This window comes from Pinus tabuliformis, chromosome 5_1 (assembly GCF_031772625.1).
Source record: "Pinus tabuliformis cultivar Carrire ecotype Pingquan chromosome 5_1, CPIR1, whole genome shotgun sequence".
Lineage (NCBI taxonomy): Eukaryota > Viridiplantae > Streptophyta > Pinopsida > Pinales > Pinaceae > Pinus > Pinus tabuliformis.
The window spans coordinates 460,892,845-460,916,220 of record NC_142305.1 but is presented as its reverse complement, the minus strand read 5'-3'; the positions used below and the strand labels follow the sequence as shown (position 1 = coordinate 460,916,220).

The 23,376-nt window shown below is 35.2% G+C and overlaps 2 protein-coding genes across 2 annotated transcripts; one reads left to right on the top strand and one right to left on the bottom strand.

Moving 5' to 3' along the window:
* The first annotated feature begins 1,107 nt into the window (after nucleotides 1–1,107).
* Nucleotides 1,108–10,092, top strand: LOC149165484 (FRIGIDA-like protein 4b). The gene is made up of 3 exons (XM_089429823.1): nucleotides 1,108–1,195; nucleotides 9,296–9,357; nucleotides 9,514–10,092. The coding sequence occupies exons 1-3, from the start codon at nucleotides 1,108–1,110 to the stop codon at nucleotides 10,090–10,092; spliced, it is 729 nt and encodes a 242-aa protein (XP_089285949.1).
* Nucleotides 10,093–13,643: 3,551 nt separating this feature from the next.
* On the bottom strand, nucleotides 13,644–14,920 carry LOC149165483 (germin-like protein subfamily 2 member 1). The gene is made up of 2 exons (XM_089431148.1): nucleotides 14,644–14,920; nucleotides 13,644–14,312 (listed from the first exon to the last, which is right to left on the bottom strand). Exons 1-2 carry the CDS (start codon nucleotides 14,744–14,746, stop codon nucleotides 13,768–13,770), a joined length of 648 nt encoding a protein of 215 aa, XP_089287274.1. The 5' UTR covers nucleotides 14,747–14,920; the 3' UTR covers nucleotides 13,644–13,767.
* Between the last annotated feature and the right edge of the window lie 8,456 nt (nucleotides 14,921–23,376).

Below are 23,376 nucleotides of genomic sequence, written 5' to 3'. Positions count from 1 at the left end.
ATAACGGTGATGAGTCAAATCGACATTCGCGGATAGCAGCCAGAGATGGTTGTCCTCATTGTTGGTTTGACACCTGAGTTTGATAGGTTTTGCCACCTTCGGATGAATCTTTTATCGTTTCTAAAGTATAAAGATAGGGCGAAGCAACATCAAAGACAGGTCAGTCTGGTCCATAATTCATGCCGGCCTACCAATAATACCCTTTGCGGGGCTAATGATATACCGTTTTATCGTAATCGTCTTTGCGTGGTCCAGTCGATTTCTGGCCTTTCGTTTCGTCGTTTATTCAAAATATCAGTATCTTCCCCGCAGCCGGATTTTGTTCAGTCAATGTCATATTCACATCGAGTTGATTTCTCTGTGGTTGAGTTGATGTTACGAGGTTGCAGAAGGTTTGAAAATGTTTCCATTCTACAATTGTCTCCCCACCGTCTAGGCTCTAGGCACTCCCTCTCTCATTCCGCACTGTCTCCCCACTTTTCTCCTCGCTTGTCCGAAGCACGGACTGGCAATCGCAAACGCCTAATAAAGGCTTATCCATTTATCTCTTGGAAAGGATATTTGTAGACTAGATGGGTTATTTATGGGTCATTTTAGAATTTTATTTTTTATTTTTAAATACATTTTTACTCGTTATTTTTGGGTTAGGAACCCATGGATTTTTTTCCGTATTAAAATTTTTGTTCAAGATTGGAATTGGGGACGTTTGGGCCTTTCTTTAAAGTGGTGGGCAATTGATCTTGACTTTTCTAGAGAACGTGTTTCAAGGAAAAAAACCCCGGGTGATTCCCCCATGTCTCCCTCTTATTTCTTGGTTAGAGAATATTTTGGAGGCCATCGCAGAAAAAATTGGTAGGTTCTTGAAGTTGGAAGACAACTGAGATAAAAAGACAAATAAGAGAAGGCTTTGGATGCATGTACATGTGGATATAAGTGGCGACCTCCTAGGGGAAATTCAACTACCTTTTCACTGCTACATGCGCCACTCAATTGGACACCTCAGGGATCAATGCACCAAATTTTGGCCTCCATTAATGGTTGATAAAATAATTGGAGAAAAAAGGCCATTTCGATTTCACCTGCGGATAGGGACAAGACGATCCAAAAATGAATCAAATCAGAAATGGCTTCACTCTAGAACCACTGAAAGAGCCCTCACAACAGAAGGAGCCCTCGCCCGAAGATTTACCCCCTGGTAAGTCTGTAACTCCCTCTACTAATCATACTTTTGTTACTAGGTTGGATTCTTCTAGTTTTGGCCTTGAGTTTCCTCCTATGTCCACCACCCCTGCATCCCCTCCCCAATTCCGCCTCCCCACTCCTCTCCCCCACCCCTCCCAACAAATTGTTTCCCCAACCTCCCTTGCCCCCGCAAGCCTCAACCCCCCTAGATCGCCCCTCCTAATCCCCCTCCTTTACTTCCCCCACCCCCCTCTTTTGACCCTCCCCTAACCAAGCTTTGAAGCCTAGAGCCCCTTTCACCCCCTCTCTAACACAATCCTATTCCTCATCTCGTCCTCCTGTAAAGTCCACAAAGCTCCCTCTTACCTGCCCTCATGTCAAAAAAACTAAAGCCTCCTCGTCACAAGGCAAGCTAGCCCTCGACCCCATTCTCACAAACCATGTGGGCCACAAATCACATCTCCTCATAGCACAACTAAAATTTGCCTTGAAAATCAATCATGGCAAGTAATCTACCATCACTATGGCCCTTAAAGCAAGGAAATCCCCCTCCCCCACTTCTTCATGATCATCCTCTCATTAAACTCTTGTGTGTTAGCGAGCACCCATAAAATTATATCCCTCAAATGCCTCATACAAATTCACAATCTTCATGTTAATCTTACGCAAAAAATCACGACGAAAGGCTCCAAACTAAGGGTGCATTAGAACCCTGGCTTAAAGGTTGGTAATTTGCCACTCTTAATGTTGCTGGCCACTCCGTTGGGTTACTTACAAGCTGGAGCCCCTAACTCCATGCCCTAGGCACGAATTCAAACAATTCTTCCATTGTAAACATATATGACCCATACTTCATTCACAAAGCTTTCTGGGAAGATCACTTTGGATATGGAGCTCTCACGACCCCTTTTTCGATCATAGGAGGAGACCTAAATCTTACTCGCTCACAAAGAGAACTCTAGGCAACCTCTTGAAGGGTTGACCCAGTCAATGATTTCTTCCCTTCTTTCTTTCACAAACATCACCTAGTGGATATGGAGCCCCTCAAAATAGCTCCAACTTGAAGAAAATTTTGTACCGACGAAGATGAGCTTTTCAAAAGACCCTCTCAATTTCTTATCTCCACAAATATCATTAATACTCAGATCATCTCCTAGTTTTGGATATTAACAAGAGGGGTCTTTAACCATTTCCCCATCCTTCTTCGACTGGTTCAAGACTTTGAGGAACATTTGATTCCATTTTACTACAATTATTCTTGGTTCACTATAGAAGGCTTCAAATTTTAGTAAAGGATACCTAGAAACATCTTCAACCTTCATCATTAGACACTTATATGGCACAATTTTCTACTAACATAGAAAACCTAAAATATTCCTCTAAAATTTGGTCCTTACATTACAAGGAAAAATAAAGGGCGAGACTCAAGACTATTGAACATGAGATTAACTCTTTATATGACTCCTCGTGTGGACCTTTATAAGTATAAAATTTTTCTACGTGAAGGTCTTTAGAATTTGAAATACTAGACCTTTTAAAGAAAGAAGATATTGAATGGAAGCTCAAAGGTAGAGATGCATGGAGTAAAGAAGTAGATAACAAAACAAAACATTTCTATTACTTTGCATCATTTAGAAGAAACAGAAATCCATTTGGGAAATAAAGAAACAATATGCCACTTTTGCACATACTTTTCACGATAAAATATTGGAAGGAGCCAAACATTTTGAAACCCTTTTTATGGAGCCTATAGGATCTCCATTTGGGAAATCCTTGAAGTTGTTTGAAAATTCAACCTTGTTATAGTAGAGGATATGAACCAAGCATTGGAAGAGGAAGTCTCTAAAAATGAGACAAAATTAGTGGTATCCTCCATGCAAAGAGGGAAGAGCCTTGGCTCAGATGGTCTTCTCGTTGAATTCTACTTGGACTTTTTTTTTTTTTTTTTAATAATCTCAGTAAGGATGATTTACATAAAGTAGTGTAGAAGCTTTAAATTCCATATTTTTAGCTCTCATCCCCAAAAAGTAATATGAGACAACTTTTGAAGATTTTAGACCTATTTCCTATTGCAATGTCATCTACAAAATCAGCTCTAAAGTCCCTTCCCAATGCATCAATCCCATCTTCAAGAAAATCATTTGTTATGAGAAATTTGGTTTCTTAAACAACAAACAAATCCACAATGTGATCTCAATTTCTTGGGTGTCCCTACATTCCATCAAAACAAAGAAGCTTTTTTCCCTTGCAGTCAAGTTGGATCTATCTAAAGCTTTCGACAAGGCTAATTGGAATTTCATCAGATTGGTTCTCCATTAGTTGGGCATGGGGCTCCAAACTATTAATTGGATGATGGGGTATCTACATTCCACTTCTTTTGTTTTTCTAATAAATGGTTCACCCTCTCCTTTCTTCAAAGCCTATTAGGGTATACAACAACGATGCACCCTCTTCCCCCTTCTTTTCCTTCTAGTGGCAGAGGCACTATGCAACATCATTAAGGTGGCCATATCCATGAATCGTATCAAAGGCATTGAAGTGGAATATGACCCAAAAAACACTTACCTCCTATTAGCTAATGGTATCCTAATCTTCTTTGAAGGCACTTCCAAGTCCCTCCTTGCTCTTGAAAGCTCCCTTTCCATTTTCTTCCAAGCTTTTAGTATGTATATCAACCCCAACAAATCTCGCCATATCCCCTACCTCTTATCCAACCTAGTAACCCTTACAAAAATTCAACTTTTCCCTTTCCTTATCTCTTCCTTGGATGAAGGCTTTAAGTAACTTGGATTCTTCCTCAAGTTGCTTAGGTACCACTTTGCTGATTGGCTTTGTTTATTTCATAAAATTGACACTCTTATTAATTTATGAGAAAACAAAATTCTCTCCGAAGGAGGAAAAGTCATTCTCACGAAGCTTGTTATCGAAATAATCTCAATCTATTAGTGCTTTATTTAATATGACCCAAAGGGAATCTTTACCAAAATGAGGAAAGCATGCTTCTATTTTTTTAGTCAGAGAATAAACACACAAGTGGAATCCCCTTGGTATAATGGAACAAAATAACCATGCCAAAATATCAAGGGGCCTGGGGCTTCAACAACATTTACATTTTCAACAAAGCCTTCATAGCCAAAAGGCCTCTGGAGATTAGCACACAACTCCTCCCTCTAAGGAAACATGCATAAAGCCAATTATCCACCAAATTTCTCTTTCTCTAACTAGTGTCTTCTCCCAAGGAAATCCTCTAAAGGATCTAATGCTTGGAAAGTTGTAGTGCTTTCCTTCCCTCTCATAGGCTCTTGGATAATTTGGCGAGTCGAAAGTGCCCAAAAGATTAAATTGGGTCTTGGCCCTTGGCTTGGCTTGGGTGAAGACTTCATTCGTTCAAACAACCTAATTGAACACCTCCACCTCCTATGTGTCTACACACTCACGAATGACAAGGCTTAGTCTCCACACGAATGGGGAAATGTAGGATGGAAAAGTGTTATTGATTTGAGTCTTTTAGGACAAGAAGCTGCAGGATGGAAAAGATACATAAGACTTCTAACCTTGAACTTCATTTGACTAAGGGAGGACATAAATAATGACCTGGTATGGTCAAATAACCCCAACAATGGTGATTTCACAACAAAATTCGGATATGAAGCACACACAAAACAACAATACAAAAAAACTAAAAAATGGTGGTGTGACCCTGTATGGAAGATACATGCTCTGCTCAAATGAAAATTAACTCTTTGGCTAGAACTATCCAACAAACTCCTCACATGGGACAACCTGAAAAAAAGGGATGTAAATGACCTAGTTTTTCCCTTTGTTTAAGTTATCAAACAAGAATTTCTCACACCTCTTCATCTCTTGCTCCTACATAATATAGATCACTACATCTATCCTCACAAAACTATACATCAAAGACTCATGGTTAGGAATAGGATTGGAGGAAAGTCTAAAAACTTGACTCAATAGTAAAGACACATAACACTTCAGAGGACTTCCATTCATCCTCATAAATAATCTATGGTGGGCCAAAAATAGTAGTTTTTTAGCTCACAAGATATCCCTGCAGAGGTCACTACAAAACTAGTTAAAAATTCTATCAAGTCTAGAATGTTGAACCAAAATCTCGTAAGTGTCGAGTTCCTATAATGACACCACTAACTATGGTTTTTCCATGGGGTTGATTCGATGGCACAACTCAAGGGAATCCACCCAGGTGTGGAGTAGGCATGGTATTGTTTATCAGTTAATGCTCATGTGTAAAAGTTAGATATGCTCCCTGTCAAGGCACAAACAATTGAGCTAAACTCATATCCCTCTGCACCCTCTTGGAAGTAGCAACACTAAAAAGAGTGATGTCACTACAAATCATGGGACACTCTAAACTAGTTATTGAATAGGAAAATAATAGGATTTTCATCAATAATATCTACTTACAACCAATCCTATAAGACATAAAATACTGTCTAAGTTCTACTTTTGACTGACCATCATTCAATCGTATTCTTTGAGAGCTGATAGACTCTCAAAAGAAGCACTTGAGATGCCTGTAGGAACATTTATGGTCACTTATTTTATGTATGGAGTAGAACGTGACCAAATGGTCATCCACATTTAGCAAATTTCATTACAACATACAACACAATTTTTATACATATGTTCTCTCCAATAATTTTTTCTTTGGATGTGATCATTTTTTTTGTCCTTTTGCCACACAAACAACACTATAGGAATAACCAACCAATATATTAATAGCAGAAATGCACCTTTCATCCAAATATTGTTGACACATATAGATAATAAAATTGGTAAATAAAGTATTTTGAATATATAAGAAATAAATAATTTTTTTTTGATTTTTGACTTGAATTAACAAGAGACTAACATAGAAAAAACTAAACAATCTCTCAAATCTAAAATATGTATACTTGCTCTTATGAATAATTTTTAAAATCCTCTTCTCAATTTCCTTCTTATATTTTCTTTTGTTATTTATTTATAAATATATCATTTCCTATCAATCTTCTCCCTATTTTGATCTTATCTCTGTTTTTTTTAATTATCTCTTTTTTATAATTAAATTGAATTTTTGGTTTTATTTTTTCAAATATAAGAAATTTTAATTTATTAAAAATATTTTAAAATTATTATTATGTTAAAATATATTTATATTAATTTATGTTAATTGTAATACGTTTTATAACTTATATCTCTTTCCCTTAAAGTTTTAAATGCATTTTATTTAGCTTAGTATAACTTATGAATAAGGATAAATTATAATTTATAATTAACCTTACATATAGTGGTATGATGTTTTACATTTAAAATGCACGTATTATACAATGATAAGATATCCTAATAACATGTATCTCAATTTTCTTCTCAAATATGTGTTAGACTTATTTGATGACTAAAGGGGATTAGGATATTAATTCATAATAATAGGGATGTAATTAAGGTTTTCAAATAGAGATTAACTAGCATTTGCACCAAATGTTGCAAAGGAAACGCTGTAAGGCATAAATTGAGGAACAATTCCGACATGGGAATGGGAAAATGTACATAAGATGCAAATATGTAGCATAAATGAGATTCTAAAGATGTATAAATTGAAGTTTATTTAGGGTGCTTAAGTCTATATTTTTTTTTTAATTATTGAATTAATATTGCATATAAATCTCATAAAATTCAACCAACTTATAATTGAGGGCTCTGATCTCTAAGTTTGACTTTGGGTCATTAACATGGTAATGCACTGTCTCAACCACTAAACCACATAACAACAAACAAAAGACTACAAAATGTTACGATCATTACTATAGTAAACCCAATGACTCTACACACAATAATTTATTCTTTACTCGAAGAGAATATTGCTTAACCATATCCACAAAAAGATTGCAAGGTGGAAAGCATTATGCAGAACAGAATCTCTGTTATTATAACTTGTAAGTTGTAGCATTGTTCCAACCAATAAAACTATCTTCACATTTTGGAAGATCAAATGGAAATAAGTTTTGAAGAATTCAATAAAAAACGTCCAAGATCATTGGATCACATGATTAATGGTACCCTGTCCTATGAATCTAATATTTTTATGCACTTACAATTAAGGGAGAAAACAAGGTCCAAACAATGTATACCACAGGGACCAATAAATAGTATATTTGCTAATCCTTGCTAGGATCAGAAAAAACAACATTACTTCTCCTTAAATCCTTCACAATCAAATTATACAATTGTTGTACAACACAAGGCCCATGATGTTGTCAATAGTTCTGATTGAGAATGCGACCAGATTCCTTCAATCTCATACAATGATTAATGCACCAATTATACAATTGTTGTACAACACAAGACTCATGTTGTTGTCAATCAAGCAATAGTTCTGATCGAGAATGCGCCAGATTCCTTCAATCTCATATAGTGATTAATGCACCAAACACAGATGTACTAGTTGCAACGACTTTTATATCATTTTGCTGATGTTGTCATGTCAAAATCAATGTGATACAATTAAGTCACCTTTAAGAAGAACCTCATTGCAATTTCTATACAAGGATGTCTGTCTTATCATTACTCCTTCTAATTTCACCTCTTTTATTGTCAGACTTCACGAATTAGCCTCCAAATGCTTACTTCATCCACAGACCAATGAATTACCTTTTATAAATATTTTGTTTGAGCATTGGAACTCAATAACATTTACAAAATTATAAAAAGTTTATCTCCAATCAATTTCTTTTCTTTTCTTTTTCTTTTTTTGATTTCCACTTATTATTGTTATATAAATATCTAAACTCATTTTATAATACTTTAAAAATAGAAATTTTCAGATATTATAATCCCTAAATCCTTTCTTCCCATTCTTAATGACTTTTGCAATTGGAAATAGGGCTTTGCAATTAGGTTCCCTCTGCATTAAACTCTGCAACTGACCCACCACAGTTAGTGTTGGAGTCCTTGGAGGGGTTTTATTCTCTTGAACAAAAGTCAAGTGACAAGAAAGAGTCTGGGCTCCCGGCTCTACGCCGGGCCTGTACATTATTACTGGAATCTCTTGTACCTGTTTTGGCAGATCCTATTTTGGGTGTTGAACATCCAGTTCTGCCCTTAAATATAAAGGAGCAAGCCAAAAGTATTGCACATGAATGGAAGTTGAAGATAAACCTTGAAGGAGATGTTGCCAATGGCAATTCGTTGGAGGCCTAGGCCTTCTTGCAACTTCTAGCTACTTTTGGAATTGCGTCAGAGTTTGATAAAGATGACTTATGCAAGCTTGTTCTTGCATTTGCACGGTGCAGGCAGACACCTGAACTCTGTCGTTCCCTTGGACTTGAATAAAAAATGCCAGCTTGGTTGGCTGGTGTTCTGTAATGTTAGCCTCAGTGGCTAGGCTGGAAAAATTTCCATCCATTTTGGTAGATAGGCTTTTTGCTGTTTTTCTGGCATTCATGGCTAGCTTGGTTTTTTTGAGGGACTGGTGGATTTTATCAGTATATTTGGTTGTGGCTGATTGAGTTGAAGATAAATTTTGGTAATCCTAGCTGTAGTAAACCTTCCCAACATTTTTTGTTTAGTCCAGTGAACGGGTTTCTAAGTTGACGGGGTTGGTAGTCTTTTCTTTAGATCTCAACATTTCATATGCAAGGCAGATACTGAGTGGCCTCTACTAGGTAGACATCTTTTTATGAGGTAGAAAGTTGTATGTAAGTTATTTTGTTGATATTAATAAAGGCACCTGAAGATGATCAGCTATGGTAAAGTGTCATAAGGCCTTTCATGAGTGGGGAACTGTTTACTTATGAAAATGGTCTCAAGCTAGCATAGTTGTTATCTTTATTGACAAATCCGTTGAAGTTGTCTGTATTGTTTTTTCTTTCACAGTAAACTGTCTTTTGGTATTTCAAATGTTTGTGACATGTTCAGATTAACTGAAAATTTTGTGACAATTTCATGCAGATGTTGTAGAAACCCTGGTCAATAGTGGAAAACAAATTGAGGCAGTCAACTTTGCTCATGCATTTGGGCTGACAGAGAAGTTTGCACCTGTTCCTTTGTTGAAAACAAATTGAGGCAGTCAACTTTGCTCATGCATTTGGGCTGACAGAGAAGTTTGCACCTGTTCCTTTGTTGAAGGAATATTTGAAAGATGCTAAGAAAGCTTCTCAGGCAAGTTTAAAAAGTGGGAATAACTCTATTGTTGCACAAGTACGATTGTATTACTGTTATACAAAATGTCTTGTTATGTGATGATCATTTTGGCTTAGTATTGTTGGTTATATCGGAAGTTCCTTTTTTGACCGATATTTTTATTTGCTGCTACAGAATGAAGTAAATACAAAAGAGCTTTCTGCTTACAGAGCTGTTATAAAGTGCATTGAGGAGCACAAACTTGAATCGAAATTCTCACCAGATCCTCTTCAAAAGCGTGTAGCTCAGCTACAGAAAGCTAAGGCTGACAGAAAAAGGTCTGCAGTTGCTGTTAAGTCTCAACCTAAGCGTCCTCGTGCTAATGGAGGAAATGCTGGTGTATATATGCCTCCGTTAAGTGCAGATGAAAGAACTCCGACTCTTTATGCTTCTTCCAATGGTGCAGACAGAAGCTTTTATAGGTCTTTGGATAGAGTACAATATTCTGGTGCAGCTCCAGGTGTTACATCCTACAACCTACAGGGCCAAAATGCATATGACAGATCAAACCAAGGATTATATGGAGCAGGCTATGGTGTTGGAAATAGGACTCCAGTCTCGCTCTCAAGGCCATATATGTATCCATCAGATAACATGGGGCCTTCGTTGTTGGGTTCCGATTCTTACAATTCCTCTACTAATTACAGCAACCATCACTTTGGCAGTAGACTGCCTACCCCTCCTCCAGCTTATCAGTCTTCTTTTATACATTAGGTAGGTACGGTGCTTATCTTACCGTGGTCAAGCAAGTTCTGATCTTATCAGGCCCCATAAAACCTTTTCTATTGGATGTGGCTGGTAGTAAGCACTTAGCTTTGAAGATCTATAAATCTAAAAGATTGGCAAAGTTCATTTGGCAGCTTTTCACAATTTCAGTGGTGTTTTCTTCTATTAAGGAATCTTCTATTAAGGAATTTTATTTTTGTATGGTATTGAGTGCTTCATCACTTTCCCAGGTTACTATATACTGTAGTGTTTACAGTTCAAAGATGATTCTATGCATAATTTTGGTATTTTTTTATTTGTTTGACAAATCAGAGAGGATCAATCTGTCTCTTTGTGGAAGATTAAAATTTGGTGAATAATAGTGCGATCCAGATCGAGAGTGATAGAGCCCCCAATCCAGCGTGAGGAATATATACCTGGATCAAGATTTGGCTAGTGCCGCTACAAACCCTGTTATCTTTTGTAACAGTGTGTGTGCCTTATAGAGTTGTCTCTTGTATTCGGTCCAGAGCAGTCAGTGGAATGGCTTCTTAACCCGTGGAAGGAATTTTAATCATGCGGAGATCATGTAGATTGATATGCAAGTAGCCCGCAATCATTAAGCGGAGGTGGGAAGCGCACTACTTTGGGAGGTGATTGTAGTGGATGTAGCCCGACAATAAGTACAAACTGTGTGTTGTCGTTGGATGACGAAACTATTACAAGAGTTCAAAGGTTGCACAACCTAGATCTAAGTCCATTTGATCAGTGGAGTCGATGATCGGATTTGAAAGGAGTGTGTAGTAAGTGTTTAAGTTGTAAATTTTAAGTGTGGTTTTTTAACATTAATTTTTGTCTCTGTAGTTTTGGTGTTTGGAATTGTTTTGCAGTAGTCCTTCATCAGTTTTCAAATTTTTGGAGGTGTCACTTATATGCCTTTAGTGTAGGAGGATACAAACAATATGAAAGCAAGTCTTATCATCAACTCCGGTCTCTAGAATTTAGGTGTTTGGAATCGATTTGCAGTTGTCCCACTAGTGTTCTCATGATAATAATTTAATTATTATGTGAAGGACCCAAATGAGACTTGTGGAATTTAGAATTAAGAGATGAAATGGATTAGATAATATAATAAATTTCTCTAAAGAGATTGGAAATATTGTAGTGTTCTTATATGGTTGTGAAAAGGTTTGCTGAAGCAGAAGTAAATATACAAGACATGGAGATTGCAATTGACTTGAACACAACAGAGAAGTTGTTAAAGAAATTGCCGAGACTTTGTACAAGATGCAGAGCATGAGCATTGTGAAGAAAGAGAAGTCCACTTTGCAACTATATTTGTGGAAGATGAAAATAAAGTTTGATCCACAACACTTGAGGTACAAACAGATGTAAAAAAAGAATCTAATGAAGATGACAATGAAGTCAAAGAAAAATACTTAAAAAAAAAGAAAATTCCAGAATAAATTTAAAGCTAAAAACGAGAAATGATTTGCAAAATATAATGTTTGGAACAAAAAGAAAGAAATTCAATGCAACATAAAGTTGAGGACAAAGCCCCTTAAGAGTAGCTTACTTGACAAAGCATCTAAACATGTTATGTAAAATATTGTGAGATCCTCTGTATAATCCCCAATTAACCTTTGAGAAACCAGAGTGATGCACCTATTAGTTATAATGGTAACAAAAAGAATTAACTCATATCACTGAGTAAAAGACGTTAAGGATAAGCTCAAGTATTATAAACTTGGTTAATACTGAAGTGCTAGAATTTGTTAATTACTCTCCGTTTTCATAATTCTAATTACTCTCCGTTTTCATACCGTCATGTAGTTTGTATGAACTGTTTAAGAAAAACTCATCATACATGAGTTAAAATTAGTCATGCAGCTCTATTGAAAATTATTTATGTGTGTCTAACTGTTATTTATGTGTCTATCAGCGTGCAACTCTATTGACAGTTATTTATGTATGTTATAAATATTCTAGTTTCATCTGTCCATTCTGCAAAGACACATTTCATAACACCGTATCATTTCTTTTATTATTATTCATTATCAGTGATGATTGACCTTGTTATTAAATCTACTGGTAAATTAAGAATTCGATGTGTCGCTAGTACTCATTGTGATATATGTAGTTGATTCTGAGGTCTATAAAGCAATTTGGAATCCATAAGTGCATCTTGATGGTAAAATGGCTGCTTCCTTGCTTACCGTTTAATGACTGCAAATAGCCAGGTGTATTATGATTCATCTAACGTTTAAAGAACTCAAAATTATTATCTTCCATCACGGGGATAAATTTGCCTCTTTCTTATTCAAAATTATTATCTTCCATCACGGGGATAAATTTACCTCTTTCTTATTCAAAATTATTATCTTCTATGGATAAATTTACCTTTTTTTTTAAATGTGAAACGTTTTTTAGATTAGGGGTTGTTTATAGTGTGAATTTTTTGGAGTTTCTGGTGCTACAACTGGAAAGATTTGAGGTGAAATCTTGATTTGTGTTATTTAAACTAGTTTTTTGACTATATATGGATATTGGAGGTGAAATCTTGATTTGTGATATTTAAACTAGTTTTTTGACTATATATATATATGGATTCAGCGCCATGAAAAACCACTAGGGGACTTCTATTGTGTAGGATTTACCCATCAATCTTGTGATTTCAAAGAATTCATGCCAGATTATAGAAAAATTAGACCGGAAAAATCCACCAGATAAACTTCCAAAAAGTCCACTAAACATAACTCCTTTAGGTTATACTTAATTAAATAGATTTTCACTGTAATTCAGATTATACTTTCAATTAAATAGTATAATTTTAGTTTAATTTGAATAATTCTATTTAAGGAAATTCAAAATAATTCAGATAATTCAAATCTAGAAAAGATAAATAAGGTAAAACTTCATCTAACTTTAAAATAAGCCATTAAAAAATTAAGGAGGTTTATTTTATTTTAACACTCAAATGTTGAAGGTTACTCTCGAGTATAAAGGGCAGACTGTTAGGCACATGTAGATGATAGGTCTTATCCTGTTTCGGACATTAACTTTTATCAAATCCAAAATAAATTTTGAAATAATTGAATAATCAGTGAATAATTTTTACTCCATCAAAGATCTCTGAATTGGAATTTCGACCATTATTCTAATAAAATTTCACTTCAATCAGATTTTTGAACCTTTACTATATTTCCTCGGAGAAAAGAGTTCTTACCCAATTAAACAATTAAGTTCTTACTCAATTAAACAATTTGAAGTTTCTGCTTCAAAATTAAAAAACAATTTCAATCAGCATGAAATTAAATCTCCTTTTACTATTATCCCTAAACTATAAATGCTCTATACTTTTAAATAGCATTTAACATCTTATCTGTTTAATTGATAACTCACTCTTCAGACTAATAACTTAGACCTAAAATTTTCACCCTTGCCCTCAAGGAAAACAATAAATTTAAAAATTCAAATGAATGAGATTGGTGCTGCCTTCTGTGTGAATCCTTTCTCTAACATTTTAACAAACGCAGACAAATATATTCGGCCTGAAAAAATGTGTCACCTGAAAACCCAAGTAAAAGTATCCAGTAAACTATCCTATACACTGTAGGAGGGACAACAATACTTAAATTCAATAGGGAAGGCCGAATAGTATAATGGAAAAACAAACAAAAAGATCTATTTGGGATCAAATTTAGAACTGATTTTCTTGACTTGTCTGTGGCCGATCTGAAAAGCTTTGGTCAGCACACCCTCCGGAACAGGGGGATTCGATCCAAACAAGGAGACTGAAAGCACCTGGGCTCCTGGCAGTTGGCTGTTGAATGCAGTGATGGCCACAGCGGGGGAAGACCCAATGTTTTGCTGAAAATGCACCAAACCCCTGGGAAAAACAAACACATCTCCTTTCTCTAACTTCTCAGAGAACAGAGTATTGTTCGTACTGATGAAACCGGCGATAATGGTTCCCTCTATCACATACACAATCTCCGTAGCACGGGGATGGACATGAGGAGGGTTAACGCCACCGGGAGCCAAGTCCACGCGGTTCATTGATATTCCCAGCGTGTTAACCCCCGGAAATTTTTCTACATTCGCCGGAGTAATTAGGGACCCAAACATATTTGTAGGGGCTCCTGGATTTCTTAGGCCTCGAAACAAAAAGTCCGAGCCCTTCACCGTCTTGGGATCCTTGCATGGAAATCCATTCATCCTCACACTATCTGTAACATCAGAGCCATTGTTAAGTCTTAGTTCTGAAAACCAAAACAGTATTAAGCGAGATTGCTGAGACATAAATAATGAAAAAGTTATAGATGAGAAAGTTGTTTCAGGAGAAAACTGTTACAAAGAGTTGAAAGTGACATTTGAGATGAACATTTTATCCATCACCAGGCACATATTTTTTTGCTTATGTTCTTGGTGATGGGTGAAGTGTTCATTCTAAACGTTTCATGTTTCAAACATCTGTAACAAAATTTTCTCCCAAAACTACTTACTCGTTATGAAATACAACTGTGAAAATCTACATTTAAAAATTATATATACTTTTACCTGAAGATGTATCATCAGCCACACAGAAATCTTGCAGAAGATCCGGATCATATGCACCAGTGAGGACAAGGGCAAGAGACAGGCATAGGAGACACAGTATCATAACTTTCACAGGCTCTGAATTCTAGCACTAACTCCTCACAGGAAAGGAAATGTCTTCAAGCAACCAAATTTGACATCAGAAACTGAAACATATATATGCAACTAATGAGAATAAGAGTGATTACTCTGTTCATTCGAGGTCGAAACTGAGCTGCCTGTCTCAGACAACATGCTGCACAAATGACCATTCTCTTCATCTTCCTCATGTCATAAGCATCTTCCAAAAGTGGATTTGCAAGTTCTTTTACAGAGTCAGCTGCCAGTAATGGCCTTGCCTAAATTTTGAAATTTACAAGAGATTAAGATTCTGAACCAAGACAAAGAAACCAAAAGAATCCAAAATTATCAAATACAAAACAAGCAAGGACACTAGAGCCCTACCCACATAACCAAGCTTTCTTGGCCTTTAGGATTCTTGTCATTGATTGGTTTTCTTCCAGTTATTAGCTCTAGAAGAACTACTCCAAAGGAATACACGTCCATCTTCTCATTAACCTTGCCATACATGAAATATTCTGGAGCCAGATACCTGAAATATGATAGCAGCTAGTTTTATGAAGGCTTGATTATAAATGACATTTATTTTCCTAAAGAAAGAGCTGGTGTAAAGAAAGAAATGGATATTTACCCAAATGTACCTACAACATCATTACCTATTGTTGTTTCTCACCCCCTCGAGAATAGATTCACTAATGGATTCCCACAGTCTGAAATAGAATCCAAGGCATCAAAATGTAAACCTAGGATACCCACTTATTCTAGACATGTTCTCTAGAGACTGTCACTTTGCATTTAAGTAATTTCATTCATCCTCTTATGCAGATCTCAACAAGTTTCCTTCAACCGATCATCTTGGGTACCTGCTTGAGGTACTGGAGAATAACGAAGATGAGCCTAAGCGGGACAATGATGATCAAGAAAAGTAGAGACCATCATCCACAGTGTGCAGTTCTGTAAAATAAAGAACATGACAAAGATTTACTTAGAAAACAAGCTGTCAATAATGGGTTCCTGGAAGTAGTTGAATAGAAGCTACTTTGTTTTGTTTTGGTGATTATTATAAAAAGGTAATGATCAGTGAGTTTCTTTCCTTGCAACAGCTATGGACATAGCCTTCCAGAGAGTCCATTTTCAAATCTTAATGGATCCAATGGTATTAAAACAGTATTATATACTACAGAGAAAACAATGGGGAACATGCCCACTATTTCCAAAGTTTTAACACATGCATCATCAAAATCTGCTATCGATAAGGAACTTACTTGTTCTATATGCCTGGGTACTTAGAATATTCGTTTTTTTTACATTGTTATTTCAATGATTTATCTGTATTCTAACAACAGACAACAAAATCTGAAACTTCTACCCATAAATCTATGTGCAGATGCCGTTGTGGAGCCGAAGCAATTAGCATGTAGCCACTTATTTTGTTTCAAATGTGTGCCAAAGGTGAGATAAACCAAGCACTCATTTGCATTATTAAATCCATATATTTTTGAAAGAACATATATAACTGATTCAGGCTGCCATTTCTGTGAATTCTGTTGGTGCAGGTAATTAAATTGTCTGAGGAGTGCCCTATCTGTGTGCAACACAAGGGCAACCAGGGCTTTAAACTTTCTGCAAGGAGAGATTTACAATTTGATTATTACCCTTGGGAAACAGAGCCAGGCCCACACCAAATGTGTCGTAGTTATACAAAATATACATCATGATACTCAGCTTGGTCCATTTCTCAGATGGCACCGGGTCTAAAATATAAAACAATTTGAAAATGGTGCAAATGCAATCCTTTGTACCTATATGAAGATACATATAATGTACACAGTGCCCCGAGATACATCAAGGATTTTATCAGTATACTTGGTTGTGGCATCTGTCACCTTTAATACCCTTCCAAGGCCCTATTACCGATTACAGTATGGTGCCCATTCTCAAGCTGTCAAATGAATGAAATAGTAAAAACCTACTGGTTGAAATTGTTCCATGCTTGCAGGCTGACTATTTTGTCAGTCTACTCTTCATTCTTAGCACTTGTGCTGATGCATAACAGATTTCACTCAGATAGGAATCCAAAGTTGACAAACAATTTCTCGTGGCTCTCAATTAAGAGTGGAGATACTCACAGGGAACAGTAATCCTAATCCGGGAGCCTATAAACATGGCGCTGAAGCATTATACTCAATAAGCACTCTGTTTCGTCTGGGAAGCAATCATACAGGAGAAGGTGCCCTGGAAATATTATGAACACTATCAATTTCATCAAAATTATAACTAAATGAAATTCACCAAAATTCTAACGTGAGGAAAAAGATAAGATTTGATAATTTTATTAATCTGAAACCAATGAACATAAAAGCAGATAAATCGGACTTTAAAAGCACATCAGTATAAAAACAAGTAGGATGCCAAAGCAGATCCTATACCTAGGCTATCAAACCCAAAAAAAAAAAATATATGTAGAAGAAAGAGGCACAAAAATGTGGCGTCAAAACAAATGTATTCTAGACACAGATGAACAGAACTTACCGCAACCAATAACAGCCGCAAGCTGAAGGGTAGGTGTTGGAGCATACAGGAAGGGGGAAATAAAATGGAAGACAGTTTGTAAACGAATAGTTGAATGGTGGATAAAGATCAAATCCATCAGACATGCCAGCACGTATTCACGCATGGAACAATCCTCATGATAGAGTGCCGTCTCAAATATAGGTAGAAGCCTGAAAAAAATGAGTCTGGAATTGAAGCAGCAGGAGCATGCCAATTTAAGTGCCAACAACTTGGTCTCTGAATCTTTAGATTGCAATCCATTTCCAAGATAAATTGCTAGTCTAGACTTCATCAAAGCTTCCTCCTCCTTTGCCTCTTTCTCCAGCGCATACTAAAAATCACCAAAATGAGATAACCATTAACTTCTAAACATAAACGTTAAACGCTAAACCCTAAACCCCCATTTTTAATAATAAATCCTAAACGTTAACACTCGGCTACCTTCGAATTATAAAATCTAAAACCTGCACTCTAGAACAGAGCCGTTTACTATTGGCGTTCTCAAGTCTAAACCCTAGACTCCTAAGTCAGATATGCAGTTTAAAATACATCATTTATACTCTAAACACAATGTTAATGGATCCTTAAAACCGAAATCATGAACCCCAACCTATCGTTGCAGTTTAAATTCTAAGATATGAATCACGAACCTGGTCAATCTCTACTAAACTTTAAAATTCAATCCTGAACCTTAAATGAGGTAAATTAAATACCTCTAAAAGATGATCTTGATCGAAAATGGAGCTGCAAATCTTCTCCTCCACAACATAAAGCATCTTCTCATTCGAGGATTTGCCAAACCCTAATTCGAACATTGCTTCCCTGAGGGCATGAAAACTGAAATCTACAATGCATTTGGCGTAATCCACCAAACTCTGGGCCTCGACAACGGAATTGGCGTTAAGGGCTCGGCGGAGCAGCTGAGAGCAAAGTTGTTTGCGGGTACTGAATGGCAAAACAAAACCCTCAGATTTGAGGGAATCCAAAATTCCGCTCAGGGCCCGCAGATCTTTGCACTTGGACAGAAAATTGAAGCGGTCTATCCGCACTGAATTGGGATTTTCAAACTGAGCAGGCAGCCAGGAAATTTGTCTACAGATAACTATAGAAAATTCAGAAGATGCCAAGGAAATCGAAACTCCAGCGAAGCCATCACTACTGTCTGCGAAGGGTTTCGAGCGGGTAGCCATCACTACTGTCTGCGAAGGGTTTCGAGCGGGTAATCTCTCCAGCATGAGATAAACAGGGAGTTCAACCAGCGCTGATTAAAATTCCAACTATAATGATCTGATCCAACGGCACAATCTCTTTTAATCGTCTAACACATCAGATCAATGGTCGAAAATAAGACACGGTGGCATATAAGGGAGTTCTTCCCAGAGGGAAACGCCTTACGGCGTAATTAATTTGGAAATGTTAAACAATTTTTTCCAAATATACATAATGCAAATATATTTAAAATATGCATTATTTAAAATATTATATTTTAAAAGTATATTTTTAATAATTAATTTATTATTAAATTATATATATATATATATATTATATTATATGTAATTAAATTTGATAAATTTAATAATTAAAAGTAAATATGTTTTTATAAAAAATATCTATTTAAATAAAAATATATATCTACATTTTTGTGAAATTCTTTTTATAACTATATATATATTTTTTTTAAATATTAAACATTACCAAATTCACGATAAAAAAAAAGCTATGACTTTTGTATATTATATTAAGCATACATCAATACTGAAATAATTATGTATTACATTACCAAAATCAATGAATATTTACTTTTACACTAAAAATTATTGTCATTTTATAAATTTATATTTTTAATCATAAATTCGATAAAACAGAAATCTTATTAAAATTTGTATGATGTGCTTTCACATATAATCAAAGATCATGCTACGTTCAAAATATATATTATTAAATATTAAATTAAGAGAAAAGTGAAATGCTAAATTTAAAAATTATTATAATATATATACTTTATACATGTATCATTGATATTTATTTTTCATGTAAGTATTTTAATATTTTCGTTTTTATATTTGTAAATATTGAAATATGTAACCTTTATTTGGTTTATTTGTTATTATATTTATGGTTCTTGTTATTATTTTATTTTACAGGTAAGTATTTTAATATTTTCGTTTTTATATATTTAGAATTTATATTTGTAAATATTGAAATATGTAATTTTTATTTGGTTTAGTTGTTATTATATTTATGGTTCTTGTTATTAGTTTTCATAAATAGGTAGAGCTAGTTTATAAATAGAGGTTGTTTTTTAAGTTGTAGGACATGGTTATATAAGGTTGGATTTGAGAGGTTTTTTTAAACTAAATGCTTTTTATATTGGTGCAACACAATTATATTTTTTTAATGAGTAGATTGTGTAATCAAGATAGTTTATCTATCTTGAAACAAAGATTCATGTATTTATATGTGTATTATTATATTGTTTAATAGAGAGCTCAACACATTTTTGGTTTGTGTGCAATGATGTCTATTTTTAGGTTTTTTATCTTGGTATCATAGCTATATTGGGCTTGACTCCCTCACAGGGAAGCCCAAGGAAATATAATGCCATTAGAGTAGGATAGTAGATTGAAGTATATGTTTGTGTGAGCTACGACCTGTATGATAGCAATATGTGGCTTTTCAAATCCATCTTAATAGTGAGAGGGTGCATATTATAGTTGAAGTAGACATTATGATAAACATTGTGAAAGGATGACATGATCGATTTGCAAAGAATAGTGGTGATGAAATCCATGCCAGTAGCCACAAGAAGGTAAGAGGGTTACCTATGCCAATGGAAGTTTCCATGCCCATTTCAACAAGAGGCCATTGATAGTTATGCATGTTTCGTCAAGTTTGACTTTGATGAGGGCTCTTGCATTGAACTCTTGATATGCAAGTTTGGAGTGCTTGTTTTTCCTTTCTATGGGAGTTTTTAATCTATTCCATGGTCTCTGGGAGATTTTCTAGCCTAGGAACCTCTTGTAATATTACACATGAAGGTGATGCCTCCTTAAAAATATCATGAATAGTAAGTAGTCAAAGGAAAATCCACATACATCATCCAAATTATTTTAGAGTCTAATAGACGAGTATTGAGGTCTGAGTTGGAGGATAATGCTAGAAGGATAGGTATTGTAGTATTGTGAAGATCTTGAAGTTTCGTTTAGTGTTGAATTCGAATAGCCATGATATACAAACAACCTCCATCACCATAGGTTGATGTATTGAGAGAGTGAACATGATAGGGTGTTCTCAAGGAGTTGCAAAAATAATGAAGGATTTAGGCACACATTACTATATAAATCAAATATATTGTCAATAGAGGATCCACAGAAGGATTATGAAGAGATGGGATGCAAATATCACAACCCATACTGGAGCTTAATAACAATAGTGTATATGTTAAAATGATAGAACACGACTTTGGATTTGAACCTTAAAGTTTCTAGTTTTCCATAGTGAAGAAATTTAGCCCTTGATATGAGTATAACATTGGCAATACTTTTTTCCTAAAATCATGGATAGGGGGGAGAAAACAATGATTTACAAGGTCAACAATTAAGGCATTTGCGATGAGTTGTATTCCAACAAATCCCCCCTGTGTGGGAGTTTGGGGACAGTCCCATTGAAAAGAAATTGGGTGGTTTTTGGCATTCATTTTTGGTAGTTTTTCAACACACAATTTTCACCTTTAGCAGATTTATGGTGTGTGGTGGTTTCTCCTATGGTTTTGTAGTTTTAATTAAGGAACTAAGGTTGTATTCTAATCCATGATAAATGGGTTAACAATTTATTTATGTCATGATATACACACACCCATCCACACACACACACACACACAATATTGTAATGTCTTACAGAAGAGTATATGGGAAATAATGTGTGTTGGTATTCTTAGTTTGGGTTTCCAGGATAAAGTCTTTATGTTAACGTGTGTGTGTTTCCATCCCATCTTTTATATTTTATTAATAATTCTTTTGCAACACCTAATTATATATGGTTAAAACCTACATTTGGTATTAGGGTGATTTTGGCTTAAAGGATACACGTTTGTGGCCAAGGGATTCTTTTCTCTTGAGTCTATCATAGACCCTATTATAGAGGGAGATCTGTGAAATCAATTCTTGTGGGAAAGGAATGGGTGAGCGGTTCAGAGATAGAGATCAATAAATTCAATGGGTAAATTTTGAGTTGTGGAAGCTCAAAATGAAGATTTGTTGTTAGACAAATATCAATGGACCATTTTGGAGCTAGGTACTGCATTCATGGGGATTTTGATAGAAGACTGTACCAAGTTGATCTTGAAGGAAAGTAAAATAATATGATTGTGTCTCCCAGACTCAATATTAGTAAATCTTTCAAGAGAAGTTATAACAAAGTCATTGTGGAACAAGTTAGGGACTGTATATCAGTCCAAGTCTCTAGTAAACAAATTATTCCTACGGAAAAAAATTTATAACCTAATGATGAAGGGTGGAGAATCAATGAAAGAGCATATAAAAATCTTCAATATTATGGTAAGTTAACTATTGTTTGTTGATATTAATATTTCAGATGAGGATAAGTGTATCAATTTGTTTTTTTCTCTACTAGCTTCATGGGATAGTTTGGTTGTGCCATAGTTAGCAATGCAATTATTTTAAGCTTTGATGAAATAGTATCATCCTTGTTATAAGAGCAGATGAGAAGGAAAAAAATTGAAAACTGACATAGGTATGCATTTTTTATAAGAGGATGCTCCTAGAGGAGAAATAAATATAAGTGCTTGAGTGGGATATTTAAATCTAGAGGAAGATCTAAATCTCTAGGAAATTTTGTAAAGGTATGTTGGAGATGTGGAAATGAAGGGCATTATAAGAAATAATATAGATCCAAAATTGCTAATAAAGGGAAGGGATCTAAATATGCTCGTTCTACAAAAGCAAAAACCTCCTCGGATGAAGGAGGGGATGTGTATTTTGCTTCTTCATGTACACATGTAGATCACGGGGCATGAATGGTTGAATTAAGTGCATCCTTTCATATGACACCTTACAAGGAGTGGTTTTGTGAGTGTGAAAGATATAACAATGTTGATATTTAATTAGGAGATGCATCAACAAATAGAATCATAGGAAAAAGAAAAGTCAAGTTGAAGCTCATGAGTGGAAGGATTAGAACATTACCTTTTGTTCTGTGCATCTCGATATTGGCCAGAAATTCGGTTTCTATAAGCAAGATGAACGATAAAAGGTGTAAAAGAATTGTTTGAAAATGATACCTATAGTATGGTTCATGTTCTTATGATAATGAGAGTATAGATTACATCGGTTTTTCCTTAAGTTACAAACATCTAGTGAAACAATGGGCACCCAAGGATCTTCCTAAAATAAATACTATTTTTTTTGTCAATGAAAGGATATACTACATTGCCCCATCGTCATTACATGGTTTGGGGATATTTTCCATGGATGGCATAAAGGTATGTTACAGAGGATTAATTGAATTGATGGAGTATGTCGGACCCTGTTACAACTACAATAATTGGGTATGACTAGTCCAATATACCAAAAGTATGTGAAGACATGGAGTGGCTGCAAATTATATACAACTAAAAGATAAAAACACAACTATATATATTGATGGAAGGCCAAAAACAACACAGAATATTGCAAGGTTTATAAATAGTACACAATCTGTCACCACAAATAAGCAACCCAATTGCATATTCAAGGAACATGAAGGAAACCATGTATTCGTATGTGTCATTAAATAAATAGATGTAAGTGAAGAGTTGCTCATTGATTATAATTTGAATAGAATAAATACAAATATTGCTATTATGGGGGGGATATGTATTCAATTTTACCCAACTTGTAAGTAATGTATATTATATGTTATGATTGTAATTTACTACATGAAGATTCTATATAAATTTAGACATATGTCAATAGTGGTTTTATTATTAATTATTCGATGATTAATTGTGGATGAATTGCAAATTACACTTATTTGACAAACAAGGTGATAAGGGGAAGATACCAGCCTTAGAGCAGTTCATAG

Coding starts and splice junctions, on each gene's coding strand:
- LOC149165483 (XM_089431148.1), bottom strand. CDS start 14,746: ATGATACTGTGTCTCCTATGCCTGTCTCTTGCCCTTGTCCTCACTGGT. Junction 14,313..14,643: donor GGCTGATGATACATCTTCAG/GTAAAAGTATAT, acceptor CTGATGTTACAG/ATAGTGTGAGGATGAATGGA.
- LOC149165484 (XM_089429823.1), top strand. CDS start 1,108: ATGAATCAAATCAGAAATGGCTTCACTCTAGAACCACTGAAAGAGCCC. Junction 1,196..9,295: donor GCCCGAAGATTTACCCCCTG/GTAAGTCTGTAA, acceptor TTGGGCTGACAG/AGAAGTTTGCACCTGTTCCT. Junction 9,358..9,513: donor ATGCTAAGAAAGCTTCTCAG/GCAAGTTTAAAA, acceptor TTGCTGCTACAG/AATGAAGTAAATACAAAAGA.